Raw genomic sequence first — 23,690 nt, 5'->3', positions numbered from 1 at the left:
CAGCCCTCATGTCCTACCAAAACTGCTCAGAAAGCCCCTGTTGGCCCCAAGCAGGAGCAGAAGGTGACCTGCACAGCTGTGACAAAGAAAAAAGCACCTTTGTAAATGAGTCTCTGGCATTAAAGCCTGCAGTACCCGTTCCCTTCTGAGACCTTCCAATCCAAGGACACATACGAGTGATGATTTATAATTCCACATGATCAAAACCAGAGACAGAAGGTAAGAAAACTCACCTCTGTAGGACACCACAAGAACCATCCACCTGTACCATTCTAGCTCCTTAAAAAGTGTTCATCTTGGTACAAAGCCAATTGCTTCACTGAAGTCCAAGTCTACTGTCAGAAAGCATCACCTGTATCAAACAAACTTGTAATCTCAGTTAGAAATACAAGTAGTTCCAGGTGACACAGCTGAAACTGCTACAGTACAGCAGAGTTCAGACTAAGCATTAACTCATGTTTCATTCTCCTGACGTGTTTTAACTACTTGCAAAACATCCAGGTTTGAGATCTGAAGAAGTCAGCACAACAATGATACAGAGGGAAGATGTGCAAGCTGGTCCCAAGGAACATACACATGCAAAACAGAGAATAAACTGATTAAAGCAAATTTTATTTAACAATTATATTAAGAATACAGACTAAGTTATCACACAATGAAACTTCCCTTTGTAAAATACAGGAGAGTCATCTAAAATAAATACAAAAGGTAATAACATTCATTAGATTAATGCACAGTAAATTCACTTTCAATAACCCAACAAAATGCATAGCATCTTAAAAAAACACTTTCCAACTGCATAAAAGGTTTCTCTCACGTTCGTATGATGGCATTCAAAACTGTTGCTGTTTACAAAGAATTTCACAATAAACGACCATAATATCCAACCTGTTTGGTGTCCCTGTATTGAATGAATTGAGCAGCACCTTACTGAGCCTTTTAATTAACCGAGGAACACCCTCCCTACCCGCAGCGCTGGTGGTTTATGGCTCAGAACAGCTGCCTGACACCGCTCGGCCGCCCCGCTGCCGGGACACGCCGTCTGTTCGTCAAGGCTGGAGGCTGAGGTAACGCTGACACGCAGACACGTGCTTCAGGAGGGGACTCACCCGGGCAGGGCCTGCAGGGCCCAGGGCAGCTCTGCAGCGCGCCCGGCCCCTCGCACGAGGGGCACTGCTGGGGGACGTGGCCGCGCGTGGGGCTGGGCTCTGGGCGCCCTCGCCAGGCGCTCACCCCACCAGCAACACCCCCGTGCCATGAGGCGGGCACTGCAGGAGTTTTATGTTAAAAACACGGGTAAGCCGAGTGTCGTAGGCACCATTTTCTGCAGCCGTCTGTGCCGTGTGCGGTTTGAAGGATGGCGAGGCAGAGCCACAGCAGGCCGGCCCTGGCACAGGGCAGCAGGGCCGTGCGTGCCCCGTGGGCGCTGAGGGGCAGGGGGTGAGGGCAGGTGTGGGCCTTGCCAGCTGCGGAGGGCGCCGCGCCCCAACCTCCCTCTGCTGAGGAGATTGTCAGGGCCAAGGGAACAGCAGGCTCCCAGGCTCCAGGACACGCTCCCTCGCCACCAGCACCCACCGTGCCGTGCCCAGGCAGCACCTCCTACAGGCTCTGAGGCCGCAGGTTCGGTTTGAGGAGTTCAGGAAACCAGCAGGGGCACGGGGTGGGTGTGAAACCCAACAAGCCCAAAGTAACGAACTACCAACAACGTCCTACTACACAGGAGGCTCACAAGGGATCCTTTCCTACAAACACTGAGGCAATCTCAGTGACAGTCAAAGGAACGAAGTATGACAAAGTTTATTCCTATACAACTACAGCTACGAGATGCTCCCACAGGAAGGCATCTGCTAAGTCAGTCCACACTTGAGTTTTACCACAAAGTTCACGCTTTACATTACTTTCTGCACTAATTTCTCGCCTTTCCGTAAGTAACACGTTAGACATCGCAGCCTGTCCTGGACGGTCCATGACTCATCTTGGTACTGTGGGAAAGCCAGGAGGCAGCACGCCACTACTAACCCACATCGGGAGGTGTATTTTACAGGAAGTAAACCCCTCACTGCTGCTCTTCTGTCTCTGTTGCAGAGATACGGATCTGTTGGATAATTTGGCAAACTAATCTCTGCATCAGCCACAAGATTAAGCTACCCGGTGTCCAGTTTTGTTCTAGAAACAGAAAGAAGGTAGCCAAACGCATCTGGTAAAGCTCTGCAAATCCACTTCTGTTGCTTCCCACTGACACATCCCCACCCCTTATGCCCCAGAAGGCTTCCCCACAGACAAACATCAATATCAGGCTCCCTGAATATTTACTGCCTGGACCAGTGGTAGCACACTTGCCTATCCGACAGGGATGCTTGTGCTGCCTCTGGCACATTGCTGTGAGGATGCAAGGACCAGCCCTGCAATGAGTTACTGAGAGTACAAAAGTTACAGAACTGCAAATAGAACCTGCCTGTGGAAATGCTGATCTGATGCCTGCGATATGCAGAATTCAGAGGTGCAGCAGGAAAGCTTCCTAGAACCAGTGGACTGAGAAGGTAAAATCAGCCACCCTGTGCTGTGCCTCGCTGTGCTTCTGAGTATTGACTCTGAGCCCTCTCAGCTTTGGAGATGTCCACACTTTTCTAGCCTCAGGTTAGCATGTCTGAGAGCACAACTGGCTTTCAGCAGCTGTAGCTCTTTACTCAAAACATCTCTACTGCACTCATACACACAGATCATGCTTTTGATAACAGCTATCTTTGAAGTGCCACAGTGCAAAACCCCGCTGTAAAGACCAAATTTATCTTCCAATTTTCTTTGCAGATGCATCCCTGAAGTAGCTTTGCTAGGCCAGTGTTAAGAGAAGAGACAGTGAGAACCAACTATACAAATATATCCCGAAGATTTCTTAGATGCTTGTCCCAGCTGGATGTCCTGGCAGCATTTTGAGCCATCCAGTGTTTCTTGTAGGTCACTGAAGAGAAAGCTGAACTTACTATCCCTAAGAAGACTGAGCAAGTGCAACTGTCGCTATAAATATTAAAGCACCAGGTTTTATCTCCAGATGCTCTAAGCTAAATCTCACGGGAAGGGACTCAAAGCTATGTGCCCATTTTCCCAAGACATCCATAGGAAGTGCTCGCCTGGATGCTGAGCTTGGCAGCTACCAAAGCTGCTCCTCACTGTGGCACGGTCAGTCCTGCCTTCAGCACAGGAAGATGCGGAGGGAGGAGGTGCTCCTTGTAGCTGTCTCCCTATCTCTGGGCAGCAGAAACTGCCCCTGGAGCTCTGCAGACTCTGCACTGGCAGCTTAGCACTAGCCTTGCAGCCCTTGCTCGCCCACCATCAGTAACAGGGGAGGTCAGCTGTCTGCAACTCTGTTGTCCCAAAGCTATGAGGAATGCACTGCTGCAGTCAGCTTCAACCTACCTGCAGTGTCCACTAAAGGAGAAGCTATAAGTGGATGCCACAGAAAACTACAGAACAAATTACAAGCAGAAAAATAGAACGACAAAAGATGGATGAGATGGGCATACTACTACAGCATAGAGTGGATTTGAACTTCAAGTGAACCTGAGCCGAATGACCAGGCTGCCATGGTATGTTCATTTGTTGATGTCGGCATCATCAATCTAGCCTTTGTGAAGCTTGGCAGTGAGGTCTGGCTTTGCTTTCCTGCAGGATAAATAAGAACTAAAAATGGTGCTGCAACCTTCAAGTAAATGAGCACTTCCAGGGGGTCAACCAAACCTCCAGAGTTGATGCAAATGACATAGCTTTAATCCTTTTGACCAAATTATGACACACCTGCAACCAAATCTGCCTACGCTTTTGAATCGCACAGCCTTGCTTTGCAGAGGCAGTTTTAGAAAATTATCACCTGATTAGAAGAAGTTGAAGCACATAACGGGAATCAATCTATCCTGAATGTTAAGGTATATTGTGCTCATTATCCTAGAGATATGGTACGGTGCCTTAAAACCAGAAATGAATCTTTGGACAAGAAATATTTTACATATGTACAAATAAAAAATACAAGCCGACAGTACAAAGCCTACTGTTAGTTACCATTCTGTCCAACTAGAAAATACAAGATCAACCAAAAGCAGTGCAAAGCAGGTCAGGGCATATATGTGACCCAGACCGAGAGCGGCAATACTGTTACTTGTTACTATGGCAATTGCGTTTCAATAGGGTTAGGTAATCAGTATTTTACAATACAAAAAGGTGTACATTTGAACACTTAAAAATTGCCATTTTGCTGCCATGATGGAGTTTTGTTCTACAGCAGAGACTTGAAAAAGCAGCACAGAGTCAGACGGGCATTTCTAAGTAACTCATTACAACAACCGAGTTCTCCAAGACATGCATTTGACTCAGGAGTGAGCTAAGGTCACCGATCACAAGGAGGCTGAGGTCAGGGTTTAATGCATCAACTCTCATCCTGTGCTACGCCAGACTTCAGTGCTTCCTTCCACGAGTGCAAAGGAGAACAGGCACATCTCTTTTGTTTTAGCAGCTAGCGGGGCAAAAATGAGAAAACTGTCCAAAGTAACAGACAGGTGACAGCATCCGCCTGGTCAGCAGGGCCACAGCTCAGCAGGCAGCTGCAGCGAGGGGTCAGCATGACGTTGCAGGGGTCTTGCTGGCTTGCCGTCAGCATCCAGCCCAGAAGGACACATGGGACGTTTGTCACTCGAGGTCCTGCCAGACACGCGGACACCCTGTGCAAAGCAAACGTGCTTCACCTCAGAGACCGCAGTGCCGCTCGTGATCTCTGTGCTTCTCCCCCTTGGCAGCAACTGGAGAGAGGGCACAGAGCAGGTCTGAGCAAGTGACTTTGGCTCCACGAGCCTACAGCAAAAAAGAAGACCACAGTCTGGGGTTGAACCTGGCCACGGCAGAGTTGCTGCATGCCCAGACCTCAGCGGAGGCCAATGAAGTGTCTGCCGCGGCTCGGTGCTGCCTGCTCAGCGATGTGCACGGGGTGACGAGAGCAAAGCAGCCAGCTTGGGCAGGAGGTCTGGAGTTTGCTGTTAACCGGCTGTTATCTTTTACTTTCTCCCAGGGCTCGCTGCTGAGCATTCCTGATCGTCTGTGAGCTCACAGCGTGCTGTTCACAGGGCTTCGTTACAGTCTATTGTTTCTGTGACTGTCCTGCAGCAGGGTACATGGAAATAGAAGCAACCGAGAGGCTGCCAGTCAGGCTCTGAGTAACGTACTCACGTGGAGACTCGTCCGCAGCAGCGTACAAGGCCGAGGGCAGCTGCCGAAGGGTTGCACGATCCAAACGCGTGGAGCAACGTGTGCGGGAGGAGGCGGTGCAGCGCAGGGTGGGTGGCGATGTCTGGGTGAGCAGAGCTCTGCCGGCAGGGCCCCGGCGCCGCATCCCGCTCAGTAGTACACGCGCACGAGGCTGCTCCAGCGCCGGCAGCCCCTCAGGACGGCGGGACCGGCGGGCACCTGGTGGGGCTGGGCGGCAGGCGGGCCGCCGCGCTCTGCTCCGTCCTGAAGCTGTAGTCGTACTGTGGGAGAGACGGGACACGGGGAGCGCTGCGGCACCTGCCTGGCAGCGCCCCCAGCCCCTGCCCCGCCGGGGATGAACGCCACCGGCAGGAAGAGCAGCAGGACGGCCCCGGCCCCGGCAGCAGCCTCAGCCGCGCCCCCCTGCCCCGGGCCGAGGCCGTGCCCGCACAGCCCGCGGCGGGGCGCGTTCGCTGCCCTCCCCCAGCCCCCGGCTTACCGGGACCGCGGCCGCGCCTCCTGCCCTCGAAGCGGCCCCCCGGGAAGCCCCCGCCCGGCGCGGGCCTCCCGCGACACCTCCCACCGCGGTGCCTGCGGCTGTCGGGAGCGCGCCCCGGCCGCGAGCCCCCGCCGCCCGCCCAGCTTCGCCCCCCGGGGCCGGGCCGGGCTCGGCACCTGCGGGCCGGGGCCCAGGCACGCGGAGCCGCCGCCCGCGGGATGCCGCAGCAGCGCCACCTGCCGGCCGCACCGCGCCGCGCCCGCCGCGCCGCCACCCCGAGGCTGCGGGGCCTCGGCCCGGGCCCGGCCTCCCCCGGCCTCCCGGGGCCGTACCCGGCGGGGCCGCGGGCGGGGCCGGGCGGCTCCGGGCGGGCGAGGCCCCGGCGGCCGGGAGCCGGCCCCGGCCCTCCCCTCTCCCCCCCCCCCGCGGTAGCGCCGGGGCCGTGCAGCGAGGCGCGGCGGCGCTAGGGGGTGCTCGGCGACCGGCTCCGAGCCGCCTGGCGCCGGGAGCGCCTCGGGCTCGCCCCGCTCGCAGCAGGGCCGGGAGCCTCGGCGCGGGCCGGGCTCCGCCACAGGCAGCAGCGGGCAGCAGCGGGCGGGGAGCTGGGGTCAAGCAGCCGCTTCTGTCAAGGCTGCCTTTTAATTGGCAAACGCGGCTTCATTAATTTTGCCTCGGTGTCATGATGTCACAGCCAGCACAACCAGCCCCAAGCTAAATAAGCACCGAGCATCATTTTTCAACGCGCAAACACATAAAGATGTCAGCTCAAACTGTTTACTAATTAACACTTAAAAAGACACAAATTAGATATGCGTGGCTAAGAGCAATTATAATCAAGACGAATTTCTCTAGTCATTTGGGAACTGAAAAAAATGCCTAATTGCTGGAACCAATGTTTTAAAAACTGAAATCATGCCAGTTAGCAAATATGTTCATTTAAAGAACATTTCATGTGACTACACTCCGGAGAATTGACTACAAACATGAGAACAAGGAAAAATATTTCTGTATAAAATTAAAATTTTAAGCTCTTTTAGATTTACCACTTCTTCATTAAACATACTTGCAAAGAACAGCCCATGAAAACTTGTAGGAATTAAGTGGTTAAACGAGCTGCCTTCCTTGTCAGTTTAAAAAGAATAATTAATATTAGATGCTCACTTTACTAATTAGATCCTCTCCAGACTTTCAGCTCAATGCCAAGCTGAACTGGAGGCTCGGTGCTCTCTGCCAGCATCCTGTGAGCAGCAGCCTGCCCGGAGGCTGAGGGCCACGCGGCGTTCGGCAGCGACCACCTCGCCTGCCCGGACGCTGACACTGGAAGCTTCCCTACCCGGTACACGAGGAGCAGCAAGCACAGCCCCCCTGCAGCCCCGCAAGGAGGCTGCTGCAGGGGCTTCTGCTCCTCTCTGCCCTGTGTCCACCAAAATGGCCTTGGGCGAACTCAGCTTCAAACCTTCTCCAGCCTCTGCTCCCACCCGGCTCCACCTCCTCACACATCCCCTAGCGCTCGGCTGTGCGGTTCCAGTGCCTGCTGCAAGGAGACGCGGCCTGAGCACGCAGCCGCTCCCGCTGCAGGCTGGCCGTGCAGTACAGGATTTGCACCCTATTTTCACTGCTTTTCCTGAAAGGGTGGCGTCCTTTCATTTGGCTCGCTGCACAGCTTGGAGGATGGGTGCATACATCTGCAAATGTGGCGACAGAGAACAATAACTCTTGGAATTCTTTGGGAATATTTTTGAATGGCATCTAGCTCCAGGGAAAATGTTCTTGCTGCTCTGGAAATCCAGAAGATTTGTTGTAATGGTGCTATTGCTTGCAAGGGAAATAAAACCATGTGGAAATTCACAATATTTATATGCGCAGCTATCTATGTGCAGACAAGATGCTTCATCAAGGAATATAGGCTGCATAATTATACTTTTCATTACTCTGAAACACACGCAGCCTGTAACGGAACAGGAGGGTGTGGGGAGAACCAGCAGGTATCCGCCACTCTTCCCACAGCCACCCCAGCCTAGCCAGCAGCGGTCCCCACGCTCTGCAGGCCCGCGAGAGGCTCCGGAGAGGGCTGCGGGCAGCACGCTGAGCTGCCCAGACCTCTCCACGCCTGGCAGGATGGAGAGGGCAGCAGCAGGAGACCTAACGCCACTGCGCTTCCCCTCCAGCAAAAGGCACCTGCAGCTGACTGGCGAGAGGGGGACAGGAGGCAGAAGGGCTCGGGGCAGCTGTTCCCCGAGCACTGGGCTCCACGTGCTCAGGGCAGGCTGGGGCTGCCCAAGCACACCGTGGCGGCCCCCAGCAGTAGGCAGGCATGCCACATGGCAGGACCGCAGCGCCTGAGGCAGCGGGGTGCTTCTGCCAGCGATTTCCACACTTGGGCAGCATGCTCAGAGTCACCATCACAGCGCTCTGCTGTGCTGACGGATGCCTGGAAAGCTCTGGCATCCAGCCAACTTTTCTTACTCAGGCAAAATTTCGAGGCAGGAAGAGGAGACAGATTTTGTGACTCGCCGGTCACAAGTGGTGTCCCTCAGGGGTCGGTCTTGGGTCCAGTGCTCTTCAACGTCTTTATCAATGACACAGACGATGGAATCGAGTGCACCCTCAGCAAGTTTGCAGATGACACCGAGCTGAGCGGTGCAGTCGGTACAGGAGAGGGAAGGGATGCCATCCGGAGGGACCTGGGCAGGCTGGAGACCTGGGCCCATGAGAACCTCATGAGGTTCAACAAGGCCAAGTGCAAGGTGCTGCACTTGCGCTGGGGCAATCCCAGGTATTTATATAGACTGGGAGAAGAAGAAGTTGAGAGCAGCCCTGCGGAGAAGGACCTGGGGGTCCTGCTGGACGAGAAGCTGGACATCAGCCAGCAGCGTGTGTTTGCGGCCCGAAAAGCCAGCTACGTCCAGGGCTGCATTAAAAACGGGTGGCCAGCAGGGAGAGGGAGGGGATTGTCCCCCTCTGCGCTGCCCTTTTGAGACCCCACCTGGAGCACTGCGTGCAGGCCTGGGGCCCCAGCACAAGAAGGATGTGGGGCTCTTGGAGCAGGTCCAGAGGAGGGCCACTAAGATGATCAGAGGGCTGGGGCACCTCTCCTGTGCAGAGAGGTTGAGGGAACTGGGCTTGTTTAGCCTGGAGAAGAGAAGGCTCTGGGGAGACCTCATTGTGGCCTTCCAGTACTTGTAGGGAGGGTATAAACAGGAGGGGGAACCCCTGTTTATGTGTGTTGGTAGCGACAGGACAAGAGGGAATGGTTTTAAACTAAGACAGGGGAGATTTAGGTTAGATATAAGGAGGAAGTTGTTCACTCAGAGGGTGGTGAGGCACTGGAACAGGTTGCCCAGAGAGGTTGTGGATGCCCCATCCCTGGAGGCATTCAAGGCCAGGCTGGATGCGGCTCTGGGCAGCCTGCTCCAGTGGCTGACAACCCTGCCCAGAGCAGGGGGGTTGAAACTAAATGATCTTTAAGGTCCTTTTCAACCCAGGCCATTCCATGATTCTATGATTTAAGAAACTGGACCCACAACTGCAACCAAAGAGCAGAGAGGCCAAGAAGAGTCTGGAAGAATTGCTATGCTACCTTCTTACGCTTTGCCGTTAACCCTTCTGGTCTGCACAACAGAGACATCTGTGACCAAGGATGCCCAAAGAAACAAATGCTGCTGAGAATCTTCCTCCTGGTCTTAGACATGCACCTGAGAAGCAGCTCTTGCAGAGCAGCTGGCTCCTCAGCACCATGCAGCCCAAGTCACACGTGTGCCAAAATGCTCGCTCAGGAACAGTCTCAGTTTGGTTCCTGCCTGTTCCCTAACCTCCTGAAGGACCCACATTTGCTAAAAATGCCAGTTCTTTTTCCTGGTAGCAAGTTACCTGCGGATTCTAATTGAAAAATTATGATGTAGTTTACTTTGTACTACTTAGCTGACTTCATTTGCTTCCTGACACAAACAGCACCTTGCTTGTAACAAACACCTTTTGTTAGTAAAAGAGAAAGGTTGAATAAGAGAGACATCTGGAATTAAATGGAGGCCAGCAGCCTTTGCCACTAGATTCTAAGTCTAACACTTCTTTACCTGGCACAAATCACAGATGTCTCTAATTCTGTATTTACTGTTTGACTCAGCGTTGACTTCACCTACCAGCAGTGACTTGGGAAAGACAAGACCTTTTCCACAGGGGGGAAAATCTTACAACTAAATGAACACAGATCTCACGACACTTCTTAGTGCATGGGTGGGAACCTACCTCCTTCTCGATTTCTGCAAGGGTTTTGATTGTGATGCCCAAAAGATCAACCGGCTGCATCTGGTGGAATAAAAAAAAAAAACAACAGAAATGCCAATTTTTGTTGTTGTTGTTGTTTTGATTTTGGTTTTGTTTAAAGTCAGCAAATACTCCATCACCAGAGATTTAGAGGCACCATCTGTAAATGCATGCATAATCCTATTTCTCAGTGCACCACAAGAGAGAAGCAGCAGAAGGCGGTTTAGGGATAACAGCTCTAATACCTTTCTCCCTAAATGGGGACAGCTGACACTCATCACAGTGTCACTTTAAACAGGTAAATCTTTAGCCATCTCCCTGCCACGTTACTGGAACACGCTTTGTAATACCCCATGGATTTTGTATGGCCACAGCACGCAGGTGTGAGTGGCACCAGCTGTGGAAAACCTCGATCATATTGACCATATGGTGGCAATGGTGTCTAAAGGATCTGAAGGGAGATTAGCATGACCTAATCTTTCTGCATTTGTCCTCGCTGCAGGGGCCTCCAGCTTTCTGGGAATGAAGTCCCATAAACAACCCTTGCAGAAAGCAGTGGTTGTGAAAAACCACATCCAGCTGCCCACACAGGTTGTGTCAGTGAGAAAAAGAATGCACGAAGCAGGAGTATGATGTGAAAAATCAGACACATCTGACAGTTCTGCGTTTGCTGCAACAGCATCTTGTAAATTATTTTAAGAAGATATTGTTTTAGGGATCGGATGGATTAGAGGACTGGTAATGGGATGCCTTTGAGCTCTGGATCACCAACTTAAGACAGTGCTGGGCCAGTGATGCTCAAAAGCAATTCTCAACTGGTACTGGGGTGGGTGCCTGTTCTGAGGTGCAAGGCTGCCCTGCCCAGGATGTCGGAGTCACCCTCCCTCTGCAGTCACTGCCGTGCTCAGAGCCGAGGATGCGGCACCGTGCCCCGCCGCTGCGCAGCTCCTGGGCGTGCTGGGCAGGACCCCTCTCTGCAAGGAGCAGTCCCTCAGAAACATGCTCTGTGCGAAAATAACCAAGCATGTTTTGCTGCTGCAATTGAGATGCCTGAGCTTAAATAACCCCTTAAACCAGAGGGCAGCAGCAATGCTAAAATCATTTTTCTATCCCCTTTTCTGTTTCCTGGCACCCCGCAGAGGTCCAGCTGCAGTGCCATGAGGACGCAGACACCTCCTTAAACTTCCCAGGCTGGAATCAGGGAACAGGACGCCTCAGCCTCCCGCAGAACTGGGTTTCTGCCAGCGTAGCCATGGCAGCCCCGCTGCGGGGCACCACAGCCACCGCTCCACGTGCGGGATCACTGGCGTTCCTTCAGATCCGGTAGCTCTGAAGGATTTAGGTGATGCCAGTTGTGTTCGGTGTGAGCAGAGAACGCAGGGGCGTCCCGCCTCGTTGGTGCTCCCCAGGCAGTTTTCCAGAGATGCTCCTGCCACCAAGGGCCTTTCGGGCACTGCATCTAACAGCAAGGTGGTGGGACAGGGGAACCCTGGCTGGCCATGGCGCACGTGGGGCTGACCTGCTAGGGACCACAGCGCTCGTGCTCAGGCACTTTGTGTGCTGCGGCCAAGCAAGGGCAGCACAGCCTGGGCCCCGCTTGGAGGTGCTGTGCCCTCCTCGCCCCCACACTGCTCCCGGCTCTGCTCCCAGGGGGTGTGCAGCATGCGGGGGGAACCTCGTGGCCGCCTGCAGGGCAGCAGCCAGGGGTCAGTGCCAGCAAACACCGTGCTGTTCCTGCTGCCTTCAGCTTCTGGTGCGTAAAAGGAAACCCGTGAGGTTGACTGTACTGTGCGATCTCCACAACAGGTTAAATTCAGGAGACCTGAGTATTTGCAGCTTTCTTTAAAATCTAGACTAGGAAATTAGAAGTGTTTCCAGTGCACAGAAGGTCAAATCACCGCTCCTATTTTTAATGGCATTAAACCTTCATCTCCTGGGAGAATTCAGTTTCAGAAAAGATCTGGCAAAAGCTGCTCCTACCTACAGGAAAGTATTCTGAGGTGCAGCCATGGGCCATCTCAAGCACAAGGCATGTATTAGACCATACAGAAGAAAAGGTCCCAGAAGCTGGTAATTTGTGTTAATGCTATGTGATCGTTCTCCATGAAAAGACGAATTACAGACATGGGAAGAAGAATGAAGGTAACTCACCCCTTCAGGAGCGCAGGCAAACTTCTCTGAAATCATAAAAGGTACTCCATCCATCGCTGTAAGGGACAAAACAAGCAAAAACGTCACATTTCCAGCTCACTTCTGACATGCAGCTCCACATATTCACAACAACATATCAAGTGTACATGGCATTGACATTTGATTGATACCTCATAGAAGTTATTGCCAATCTTTTCTCCCTCTAATCTCCCAGTGTTTTCTCTGTTGAAGACAGCTGGGTTAGTTCCTACCGAGTCAGGAATTCGACAAACCCTCCCTGCTCTACCCACATATAATTTCATGGTCTCGGTTTTGAGTCTGCTTCCAACTTGGTCCAGCTGCCAAAAAAGGACAGCATTTGAAACTGCAAACAAATACGAACAGTTTAAAAGGACAGACGTCTATTTATCGCTACCACACAGAACAATCTGAGCTACCTTGGTGTCCTAACCAGAGGAAAAGGGAAGCACCTTGTTCAGATAACTTTCACGTTTCCAAATACAAAGCAGTAGGTAAGCACTGCTGGGCAGAACCACAGCAAGCACCTCCCCATACCTGACTGCCACCACTGGAAATTCAACAGCAAGCAATGGAGCTTGAACAAAATGCAAACCGCATCTGGAGGACAGAAACCAGCGAAGTAGCTGGAGAGACACAAGGACAGGTCACTGTGCTAGGCACTCTCTGTAGCACCACCGTAATAACATTAAAAGGATTTTTTCTATTTATAATGTTGTATATTATTCTCAGATATTGCAACAATGTTCAGTGTTTTTGTCTTGTTATCACCACCTTGGAAACTTCACAGAAATCCTCCCACAGGACATGTCAGTACAAGTGAACCACTTATTTTTAAAGCATGCATCTCAACAATTTCCACAAAGACTGAGAAGGGCACATTTCTAAGCAGAGCGCAGCCCCAGATACACATGCTTTATTTCACTTACACCTTTAAGTCTTTAAATTTCAGCTCTTAAAGAAATAAAAACTTCAAACTGGAGCAAGTTTAACCCCTGAAATGCCCTTAAGTAATCCTCAAATAGGTTTTTCTTTCACAGGGTGTGTGTACGAACCCTGCATTTCCCTACTTGCTGTTTCCCAACTGCCATCAGCACCAGTGAGTTACCATGTCAGTGTTTTAATAACAGCTATTTAAGAATACTTAGCGTTTTACACTCACTTTGTATATTTTCAACATAAAAAAAAAAACACAAAAAATCCACTCCAATGGAATAATTTCATTATCAAAGGTGCTATGTGGCAGCTGCAGTGTTACATGAAACAAAAGGAAACAGATGAAAAGCAGCATCACAAAATCCAGGAACTTTTGAACCTGAAAGACCATCTGCATTTGTTATCCCGACAGAAACCTGCTTTGATCAGTCACACGCCAGCTTTTGTAAAGTAATTTAAAGAATAAGCCATGGTGCGTTCGCATGTTCCCCTCTTGCCACCCCCGTTGCACTGCCTCCATCGGTCCTTCGGTCCTGACAGAGCTCAGAACTGCAGAGCAAGGCAGCAGATGAAAGCAGGGTGTGCCAAGGGCTCAGCAGCACAATTAGCACTCTCCTAAACAAACGAGCTTCAACAGAGCTGTAATTAAGCAGGCCTGTAATTAAGTATATGCCCTTTATCATAACGATCATGCTTAAAAATGGCATGATGCATGGAAGTGTGTTATTAATGCTGCAATCCCAAAGCGTGGGGAGCGTGCATTGAGCTGGCGTATCGGGCCTGTCACTAGGCTGCTTGTAAAACACATTAAAGGGAAAAATCAGAAAACAACAAGCTCATTCAACAGTCCTTTCACAGCCAGGCACCAGAGACGAGAGGATTTAAATACCCACCAACTGGGGAAACTTTACACAAATGCAGCTCCAGGCTGTCCTTGCAGGCTGCACCACCAGCCCCGTGCTATGCCAGGCAGCGGGGGCAGCCTCCTCCGGGTGCCTGCAGCACCTGTGTCACGGCCAGGCTGGGAGCAGTGGTGGTACTGGTGCCGCTGGGGAGCGCGGCTTCAACGTGCAGCGGGCGGGAGGCAGACGGCTCTGCCAGGGGCACTGAAGCAGCGGGCGGCAGCAGCTCCTATGGCCCAGGCCGAAATAGGTGCTTCAAAAGACATCGCCCCATTCCCCATGCCTCACCCTAAAGCAGCTGAGTGTGGTCTTATTAACGCTTGACGCAAGAAGAAAGAGATTCAAAACTACTGTTACCAAAGTAGTGTTTTTTCACATCTACAAACAACTTCAAGGATGAGGCACCTGACCTCCTTTTAGCCACATAAATCCAAATCCAAGAAGATTAATAAATGCAGTGACGATTAGTTCCACCAAAATGCTGAACTGGTATCTGTTAACGTCTCTGTCTCACTACGCCTCTCCTCAGGTTTGGAGCGTGCTTGGCACGGGTCCTACACAAAGCACGAATCTGAACAGAAACCATCTGCGGGAGAGAAGAGCGCTCTGAGCAGCGGTACTGGGGAGTGCTGGTGCTGCGCGTGGGGCTCGCGTCCCCCTGACACAGCCAGGCTGCAGCACCAAGGCCTCCCAGCGCTACGAGCACGCGGTGCCCAGCCCTGGCAGCCATCCCCCCCCCGGTGCAGCACAGCCACACAGCACAAGCAGCAGCAGGGCAGCGATGGGGCTGTGTATGTGTGCACACGCCATGTGTCCAGCTCACCATCACCCCACAAAGAGGGCAATGTCCCGCTCCAGGGAGCAGTCCCAAGGGCTGAGCACCCGACCCAGCAAGCAGGCACCATAGGAGAGAGCTCCCCTGCTGCACCGTGACCTGCTGGGGGTGTCCGGCACCAGGGCCTGGGCGCGAGTGCCATCGCTCGCCCCCCACACACACCACGAGGCAGTGTGCAACTGCACTTACAGCAGACAGTTAATTTCATAATAAAGTCAAATGAGACCAGAACTGTAGGAGGCTTTTAATTCCATGTCTCGTGTTCTGATGTTGTGCTGTAAATAAACAGCAGCACCAGCCTATGATTCCTTTTTTTTCTCCTCCCCCTTTCCCCCCCACACCTCTCTCCACTGGTTTTCAGACACTCCTGGCAGTCTCTGATGAAAGAAATACTGTGCTGAGATGCTGCCCGGTGTTGTTTTCACATCAAAACTGACCAGCCACGCTTTGGGCTGGAGCTACAGTTCTAGTTTTAGGCTGGCCGAGAGCCGTGCAATGCTCCTTATTGCCTGCTGGTGCCACTTTCAGGACAAGCAGCCAGTAACAGAAGGGGTAAGAGGAACTGGTGCTAACAAATGATAAAGTAAAACTCTCTTTCCACAGGCAAAACGTACTGATTCAGAACAAAAGAGGTGGGTGAAGTTCCCTTTTTGCAGCATTGCTGCAAGTAGCATTACTCATACCATCACATGAGCGAGCTCATGTAACAACCCATACAGGTTTTGACATTTTTAAAAGGTTGTAACTTTAAAATGTTTTAAAAGATCTATAAATTGCCTTGCTCGTGTCACTTCAAAGCCTCTTTACACAGGTAGACATAGATTTTCTTGCCCTTCATTGCTTTTACACAGTTTTCAGGCTTTGTCCATCTGGCCCCCTCTGAGCTCCCACCTCACGCCTGCCTGTGAGCCTGACCAGGCGCTGTGCACAGCAGCCGCTTCTGTAGGCCAGGACAACGGCATGGGACACACCGAAGGACTTTGACTTTTGGCAGGACTTACTGACAGCACCAGGCTGGCAGCGCAGCACAAGCAAGTGGAGCCAGGGCCTGAGCAGCAGCCACCACCACAGAGTGCCCGCAGCCCGCACCTCCAGGCGGAGCACGGCGGGGGCGATGGAGGTGAAGGCGCACGGCCCCTCAATGCTGAGGCTTCGAGGGGAGCTGCAGCGGGACAGAGCCCTGGCCACACACCTCCTGCCACCTCCCTGGCACACGGCCGCATGGCCAACAGCAGCGGGAGGGCCTGGCAGAAAGCTCCGCGCTGCTCCCCTCACAGCACCGCTCCCCTCACCGCAGCCTCAGGGCCATGGACACCCCCAGCACGGGGCGCTGCGGAGGGCTGGCGGTGGAGGAGCAGCTTCTCCCCTCCCCGTAATTACAGCTACAGCATCTGCAACAGATTAGGGAGGTGCCTCCACCGCTCGCTCTCCAACTGGAAAAAAATAAAAAGGGAGTTCAGAAAGAAAAATGTTTTCAGTGGCTGTTTATTGTCTCTGAGGAACAGCTCCTCCCTGAGGGTTATATCCAATTAGCTCATTCACTGGAATTAGATAAGAGCCAAAAGGAGCCAACTGCCAGAACTGCACGCCTGCAATCGAACCGAGGAGGGGAGCATCTCCCTGCAAAGCCCTGACCAAGCTGAGGGGAGACTGGGCTGGTGGCACCACGCAGGACCGCAGGAAAGCACGTCCAGCTTCTGCCTGGTTGCTGCTACTTCGTCATAATTTACTAAGACTTATTATCAGCCTTTAAAGGGCATGCCACAAAACTAGGCTCTATAAATACAACTTGTTAGCTCACTTAGAAATTCACTCTTTAATATGAAGAAGTACTGTCACCCTCCTCTAAGCACACGATAGATGCTGCCTTCTGTGCTGCAGACTCCAACTAAATCTCAGTTGTCAAATTAGTAATTCATCTTTCTAGAATAACTATATTTTTAGCAAAGCTACCAGATTTAAATAATCAGACCTGCCAATGCTACCCTAATTTAAACATGCTGACGAACTTTCACAGGCAGCATCAGTTAACATAATGAGTTGCTGGATGACAAAGAACTTCAGACTGTAGTTCTCTACACTACCCAGTGTAATAAGCACTTGTTCTCTTCTACAATGTACACATAAAAGAGGAATCTAAATAATAATTGCTGTAATTATCTTGAAAAATATGCGGTGATTAATGGTGATTATGAAAATCTGTATAATTGTTCATTGAAATCTCCAGTGATCAGATGCTTTCTTGAAACAGCCATTAATGAAGAACCTAAGAACACAAAAAGCATCAAAACTCAAGCCAAGCTCCTGACCATTGTAAGTGAGGATACGATTTCACACACACACATCTCGGTTTTAACCCCTCTTGTGAACTCTCCACAAGAGGTTTTAAGATGCCCATGATGTTATGCACATGTCATTGCAGTTCAAAGCACGAAGTTCAACCTGTTATTTATGCAAATAATTAATTACTCTTGTATCCAACTAGCAGTTTGTCATGACACATTAATGACTTGATAGACTTCTATGAACTAGTGAACACAGGACAGCAGAGCGCTTTTATCGTCATTTAATTTAAAAACGATCCTGTGTGAAATTATCTAGTCGTGAGTGATGGAAGCATAAAGAACAGACTCAGCAAAGCTTCTTTTGGATCATTGCTTTATTAATGGTAACGTCAGGGAAATGAAAAATGCTAACATTGTCATATTTAGCTCCTGGGTATAGATGAATAGCTGCCTCAGTGCTTGGCGGGTTCAGTTTGCACACTGCAGTGAGCGCTAATTCTTCACACCACTATTGTGGGGATACACAGCCGTAGAAAAGTTTATATACCTCAACTCCCAAGGAAATAACAGCTGTTTCTGCATTTAAATTCTCACCATAAGCTTTTATAGCTTTGGATTTCTTTATTGCTTTTTCTGCATGGCCTTTTACACTCAAATTTTCAACCTCTGATATTAAAAATATTTAATTAAGTCCCTCGCAAAACATTTTCCTACATTACTATGAAAATTAAAACACTGATAACAGCCCCCTCCCCCCCAAAAAATGAAACCCCCCACAACACGGGATGTACTATTGCCACTTCTAAAATTTAAATCATCTTAGATTTTAGAAATAGCTTTCTGTAATACCGCACAAGTCTTCAGATTTTCCCCAGACCTGAGACACTGTTTCAGTGTTTATGTTTTACCACAATGGATATCTCATAGAACAGCCTACAGTAATACCATAAAAACAGCAAAGCTCGCCTGCTTAGAGAAACTTAATTTTCAGCTAAATGACACTATAGGAAATAATATCTTCGCTGCTTTCATCAGGAACTTGGAAACGTGCAAGAATTAGGGCAGGCTGGGCACAGACTGCTGGTGCTCCAGCGATCAGAGCGTGCAGCTATGTGCACAAGCCAAGAGAAACCACCAATAAATGGGATGAACGTGGAAACACCATGCTCCCAGGGCAATGCTGGAAGGTTTTGCTCTCCTTTTCCACAGAGCACAGCCTGGTGAGGGCAGCACAGCACCTGGGCAGCCCACCCTCTTCCAACAGAACTTGCACATACACAAGAGACTGCAGCCCCTGTGCCATCCTGTACTGCACACCAAGAACACGGGACAGTTCTGGCAATCGAGGGCAATAGATTACACGTGATCAGGGTGTGACTCGCTGGGGGGAATAGGGTGCAAGGCAGGCCCTGCTCTCCTGAGGGACATGTGCCTGGGGCGCAGAGGAGGCAGGGCACAGGGCAGAACCACCAGCACCCCAGCAGAGCACTCGGTGCCCTTCATCCCCTACGAAGTGCGCAGGGCTCTGGAACTGCAGTGAGTGCTTGGGCGTGCCTCAGCCGTTACAGTCACACGTGGAGGACTGCAGGACACCGACATCAAACACCGAAGGAATGTTACGTGATCTCAGCGCAGAGGAAAGTCATTCACAAGCGCAGAAAAAAACCTTTTACAACAGCCTGCAACGCATCAAGAGGAAGATGCAAGCTTTTCAAAATACACCACTCTTTTCATAATGTACAGCTAAGCCTCCTACTTCTGTATTTCTGTACACAGTAATTTAAATAGCAGCCTGAATAGTAAACATGTGTGTGTGCTACTGTGCACCGAGTCCCAGATGGAACACCACCACTCTGCATTTCCAAATCACTAATGATAGCAAAATCTCAGGGGGAAAACAAAAGCAAACTCTCCCTGCGAGCTCTTGCCAAATCCTCAGCAATCCGAACGCCTGAGATTGCCACAGGCTGCACTCCTCAGATTCAGACACCGCCCCCCCAAATGCACACTTATTTGTTTAATGAAGTGCCCGCATATCAAGCAATTGACCACTGTTTCTTCTGGCTCGCGTCCAACTCCTCTGCAGCCTACCAGGCACAGCCCCACCATCAGCAACTTCTCAGGCAAGAGCAGGGGACGTGTAGTTGCTCCCCACCCCAGAGTCTGCCACGACGTGACAAATCCGCGGCAGCCTGACAGTGTCTCCAAGACATATTGTAGTTTACGTTGTCGCTCGGGCTTGCCATCTGTGCCGCTGCTGCAGAGGCTGCTGTCGCTGGCGGTGCCGAGAGGATCGGCAGGTTGGCTGGCCCCACACAGCCCCTCGTTAGTCAAGTGTGCTGATGAGAGGAGACCAGGGCAGTCTCCAAGCAAGCTCCACTCCAGCAAGTGCTGCCATGGCACGACGTGGGGTGCGCTGGGGGCTCTGCCCTGACTGCCGGACCTGCCGGTGCCGGCCCCAGCCACGACCCCTCGCTGGGCTCGGCCTGACGGGCCAAGGCCTCCGCGTTCGTCCTGCCGCACCAGCACGAGGCGAGGCGCCCTGCCCCACAGCCTGCCGTGCTGATGGGCCCCAGCACTGCCCGACTGGGGGCACCTCATGGCCCGCAGCCGTACCCAGCTGGCTATGGCAGCTCCTCCAGCACTTCACAGGGCCGCCCCCAGCGCTGCCGCCAGCACGGGCAGGGCGCCGAGGAACAGGCCGCGGAGCCGGGCCCTGCCTAACGCTGCCTCCCTGACCACCGAGAGGAGCCCCAGCAAGGGGAACAGTTTACAGCTTTTCTGTTCATCTTGAAATGACATTGATTAAAAAAACAGACCTGGATTAAATTTTCATTTTTGCTAATTTGATTGTCAGCCTTGATTTTCTCTGTTTCCTGCACAGCTCATGACACAACATAATTAGTTCTTTACTGCTAGATCAAGCCACGAAAACACTTGAGAAAATACTCCTGGTTTTGATTATTTTCCTTTTCTTTTTTTTTTTTTTAAATAAAGTTAAGGTTAAGTACTGCATGGTAACAGCTAAATAGTACCTTGGTACCATGGCTATATCAGCACCAGAGAACATGGATAGACTTCAAACAAGCTCTTCAAATTGCAAGTGTTTAGGAGCTCTTGATTTTATTATTTTTTAATAAAATGTCTCCTTTGAAGTCTCTGCACTATACTAAACTTCAAAGATCACACCTAAGCATGTGCTGCTTCCAAGCAACAACCCTTAATTAATTAGACCAGAGCAGATACAAAACAGGGTACTTGTGCTGGGCTGCAGAGGAATTTAAGCAGGTCTCACATAAGGACAGCGACCCTCGCGAACGGCAGCACTGAACGAGAGGTATTCCTCCAGCCCCTGCACGCAGGTCTTTGTGCTGAAGAGAAACACAGACATTTTTCAATTACTTTCAGCTCTAACTGTAACGATAGACAGACTCCGTGGAAGTCATTAAACTTGTAATGTCTGTCTGCAGTGGAGACGCAGGCATACAGAACTCGGGCTTGAGCAAACAGTTGCAAAAAGCATCTCAGGAAGCACCCACAATAGCTGCAGTGTTCCCCGGCAGGCAGCTGTAAATTTCTCCCTCTTGATGAGAGAAACATCCTGCCCAGTAATGGCTGCTTCCTTCCAGCACTTGTATTTTTTTTTCACTTCACTAATTTTCAGTACCACAGGTTAGAAGCAGGGTATATTACAGAAACACACTTCATTTTGTTACAGTATCTGGCCCTGGAAGCTTTAATTCTCCTTTGCTGAGACACCTACAGAGGTGGGAGGTTGTCACCATGAGAAGATCTTTGGGATCCCCCTGCTCGAAAGCCTCTCTGTGCTCAGGGGGCCAGGTCCCGTGGGGCCAGAAGCACTCACAGGGGCAGCTGCGATCCTGCTCAGCACCAGCACCCCACAGCCTGCAGCTGTGCAACCAGTACATGCCCCACAGGGCTCCCTGTGTGAGATACAGGTACACTGCACCCTCTCTCAATAGTTTTCTTTTAAAGATGTTTTTATTTTTATTTTTTTGTTTTGAACATACATGCAGCTTTTTGCTCCCAGCAAGGGCAGGGGAAAGGCACTGGATGAGCTGTCATGCAAGCGGCATGCTGTCCTTACCAAGGCATCCCCAAATGTGAATGGAGAGCAGAAAGGAATCACGAGCATGCTACAAAGGAAGGTGGCGGGACTTGCATCTCCTTGCCCAGTAGCTCACTACCGCCATTATCATGAATGCTTGCTTCCTCCTGAAATTACCAACTTTCGCTCCAGGGACAATACCTCTCCAGCCAAAGCAGCCTTGTCAGGGAGCTGATGCCTTCAGTGTAGGAGAGGCTGCCAGCACGGCACGGGCAATGCCTGTGCTGCACGAGGGAACGCTCAGCTGCCAGAAGCTGTAACAAGGACAAGCCCAGGACCTGAGACGGCCGGGCAGTGTCTTTGTGCCCCGGGTTTCTCACAACACACCCCGCACCACCGGCTCTTCTGGAGGACGAGAGGTCTCAGCACCACTGCGTGGCAAGCCAGGATCCAGATCTCCTAATGTAATTTACTTTAAGTGCTCAGAGCCATTAGTGGAGCCACATATTTCTATCAGGTAAATTTCATTTGCATATGCAAATTATATCTAAATACATTGCACCATTAATATGATCACTAATTACATAATAATAGTCGCCAATCTCCACACAGATCAAACTTACAGTTTTGTAGCTATTAAGGAAATTGTGCTTTGTAATTAAGATAATCCTCATTTCCAGATGCTAATTAACTATATAATAATTAGCTTCTTTTGCTAATGCAAATTAAGTATTTTCATCCTTACTGGTAAAAGAGTTGCTTATCACTTAAAAAGAGACAACCTAGAAATAATCCCTCCTCCCCTTTAAAGGTGAAAAGGTAACTCCATTTTTATCAGTCTCATTTGTGAATGCAAATTAGCCCCGATTAATCAAGTCACAGATAAATGCGCCCATCTCATAGCAGGAGTGGTCGCCCAGAGCTTCCCTCCTGCCCTCCCGGGGAGAGGCACGCTCAGCGCCCACCAGCGTGCCCCATGCGGGCGCAGCGGCTCCCAGCGGGCACGGGGCCGAGGCCAGCCCCGGGCGGGGGGTGCCCGCAGCGCGCCGTGCCGAGCCCCCCAGCCCCACACGGCGGCGAAGGCGAGCTGGCACGCTTGGCGGTGACTAATGAGGTCTACCTGCGCGGGAACAGACGGCTGACAGCCAGCAAGGCCTTCTTGGCAGGATTCGACTCGGGCTGCGATGCATTCATCATCTGCTAAACCAATCCACCAGCTCCACACCACCATTTGTCATTAATTATGCTAATCAGCAAACCATTACTCTCTGATGACACCACAGCACTTATTAGCTAGTTATGGCTTTTCAAAAGCACGGCTTATTGTGTATGCAAGTGCCGCGCATACATTAGCCTACAGGGAAGAAATGTCCAATTATGAAAAGAAGAAATTTGCTATTATCTCCTTCTAACAAACCAATTTAGTAATTATAAAAGTCTCTGAACTCAGAAGGATTTTTTAAGAGCTGAGTGATGAAACTGGAGCATCTTGTTTGCAATAACTTTCAGAGTTGGAACTAAAGTGAAAATATGGGAACGAACGGTTCTTATTACACATAATTACAATTGTTATGTGCTAACGTGAAATGATCAAAAGCAAAGGATTTATGAAAATGAGGGCCGTACTGTCTTTTTCCTTAAAATATCTATTTCTTTTAGTAAATAACGCAACCAGATTTGTGTAACGTTTTACATGTTTACGCCAGCTCTGGGGTACACACACTCACAGGAGCGCCCAGGACCACCAGTAACCCTCGCACACCCAGGAGAGAACTGCTGGTAAGGCTGAATGACCTTGCAAAGCCCGTGCAAGGCGTGCTGCAGGAAGGCAGGAGGCGCAGAGCCTGATACTTACAGAGTGAAACAGACTCAAGAGGGTGTCTGCAGACTCGACTGAAGAGCCTTATTGGAGCACCCAATTCATTTACAATTCCTAAGTTGTTTTGCTCACTGTGAGAGGAATACTACCAATTTTAGAAGCTTAATATGTGTTAAGAACTCATTAATATCATCAGAGTAAATGGGCCTATTAAAACATCTTTAAGCAATATCTGAACATAAATCTCCCTAAACTATATTTAATGACTGTACTTAAGATACATTATATGCAAGTCTTAATGAGACATTAGATAGCATTTTGGAGATTAAAATTAGAGAATCCATATAAAGTCTGTCCACTTAATGTAGCCTTAAGCTACACTGATGAAAAGCATTACTACCAAATTATTACTTCATTAGAACAAATATTTTCTAATCATTTCTGATTTATGCCATTAGTCGTTTCCCTATATATTATTCCTCCATATAGAAAAGTATACACAAAACAATTTTCTGGTTGCACAGGAGACGGGAGGAATTTTGAGCTTTCTAATGGCTGAGTTAATTACTTGTCTTTTTTCTACTGAGTTAAAAATAAGCACTCTTTACCAAAGTCCATTTACTGTATCCCCACTTTTCTAATTTAATTGGAGATTTTAATTCCATTAACCACAGGGTCATTTTT

General features: G+C 50.4%; 1 protein-coding gene across 2 annotated transcripts in view; it reads right to left on the bottom strand.

Moving 5' to 3' along the window:
• Positions 1–591: 591 nt before the first annotated feature.
• Positions 592–23,690, bottom strand: part of MVB12B (multivesicular body subunit 12B) — a 65,847-nt gene continuing 42,748 nt past the window's right edge. For both annotated transcript variants that reach the window (XM_068657384.1, XM_068657392.1), the window contains exons 8-10: positions 12,143–12,198; positions 9,974–10,033; positions 592–5,510 (exon numbers count right to left, since the gene is read on the bottom strand). In XM_068657384.1, coding sequence (XP_068513485.1) covers positions 5,424–5,510; positions 9,974–10,033; positions 12,143–12,198 — 203 coding nt within the window. In that variant the 3' untranslated portion in view covers positions 592–5,423. The remainder of the gene's footprint in view (positions 5,511–9,973; positions 10,034–12,142; positions 12,199–23,690) is intronic.

Source organism: Anas acuta, chromosome 20 (genome assembly GCF_963932015.1).
Source record: "Anas acuta chromosome 20, bAnaAcu1.1, whole genome shotgun sequence".
NCBI classification, from domain to species: Eukaryota; Metazoa; Chordata; class Aves; order Anseriformes; family Anatidae; genus Anas; species Anas acuta.
This window is presented reverse-complemented; position numbering and strand designations above follow the sequence as displayed.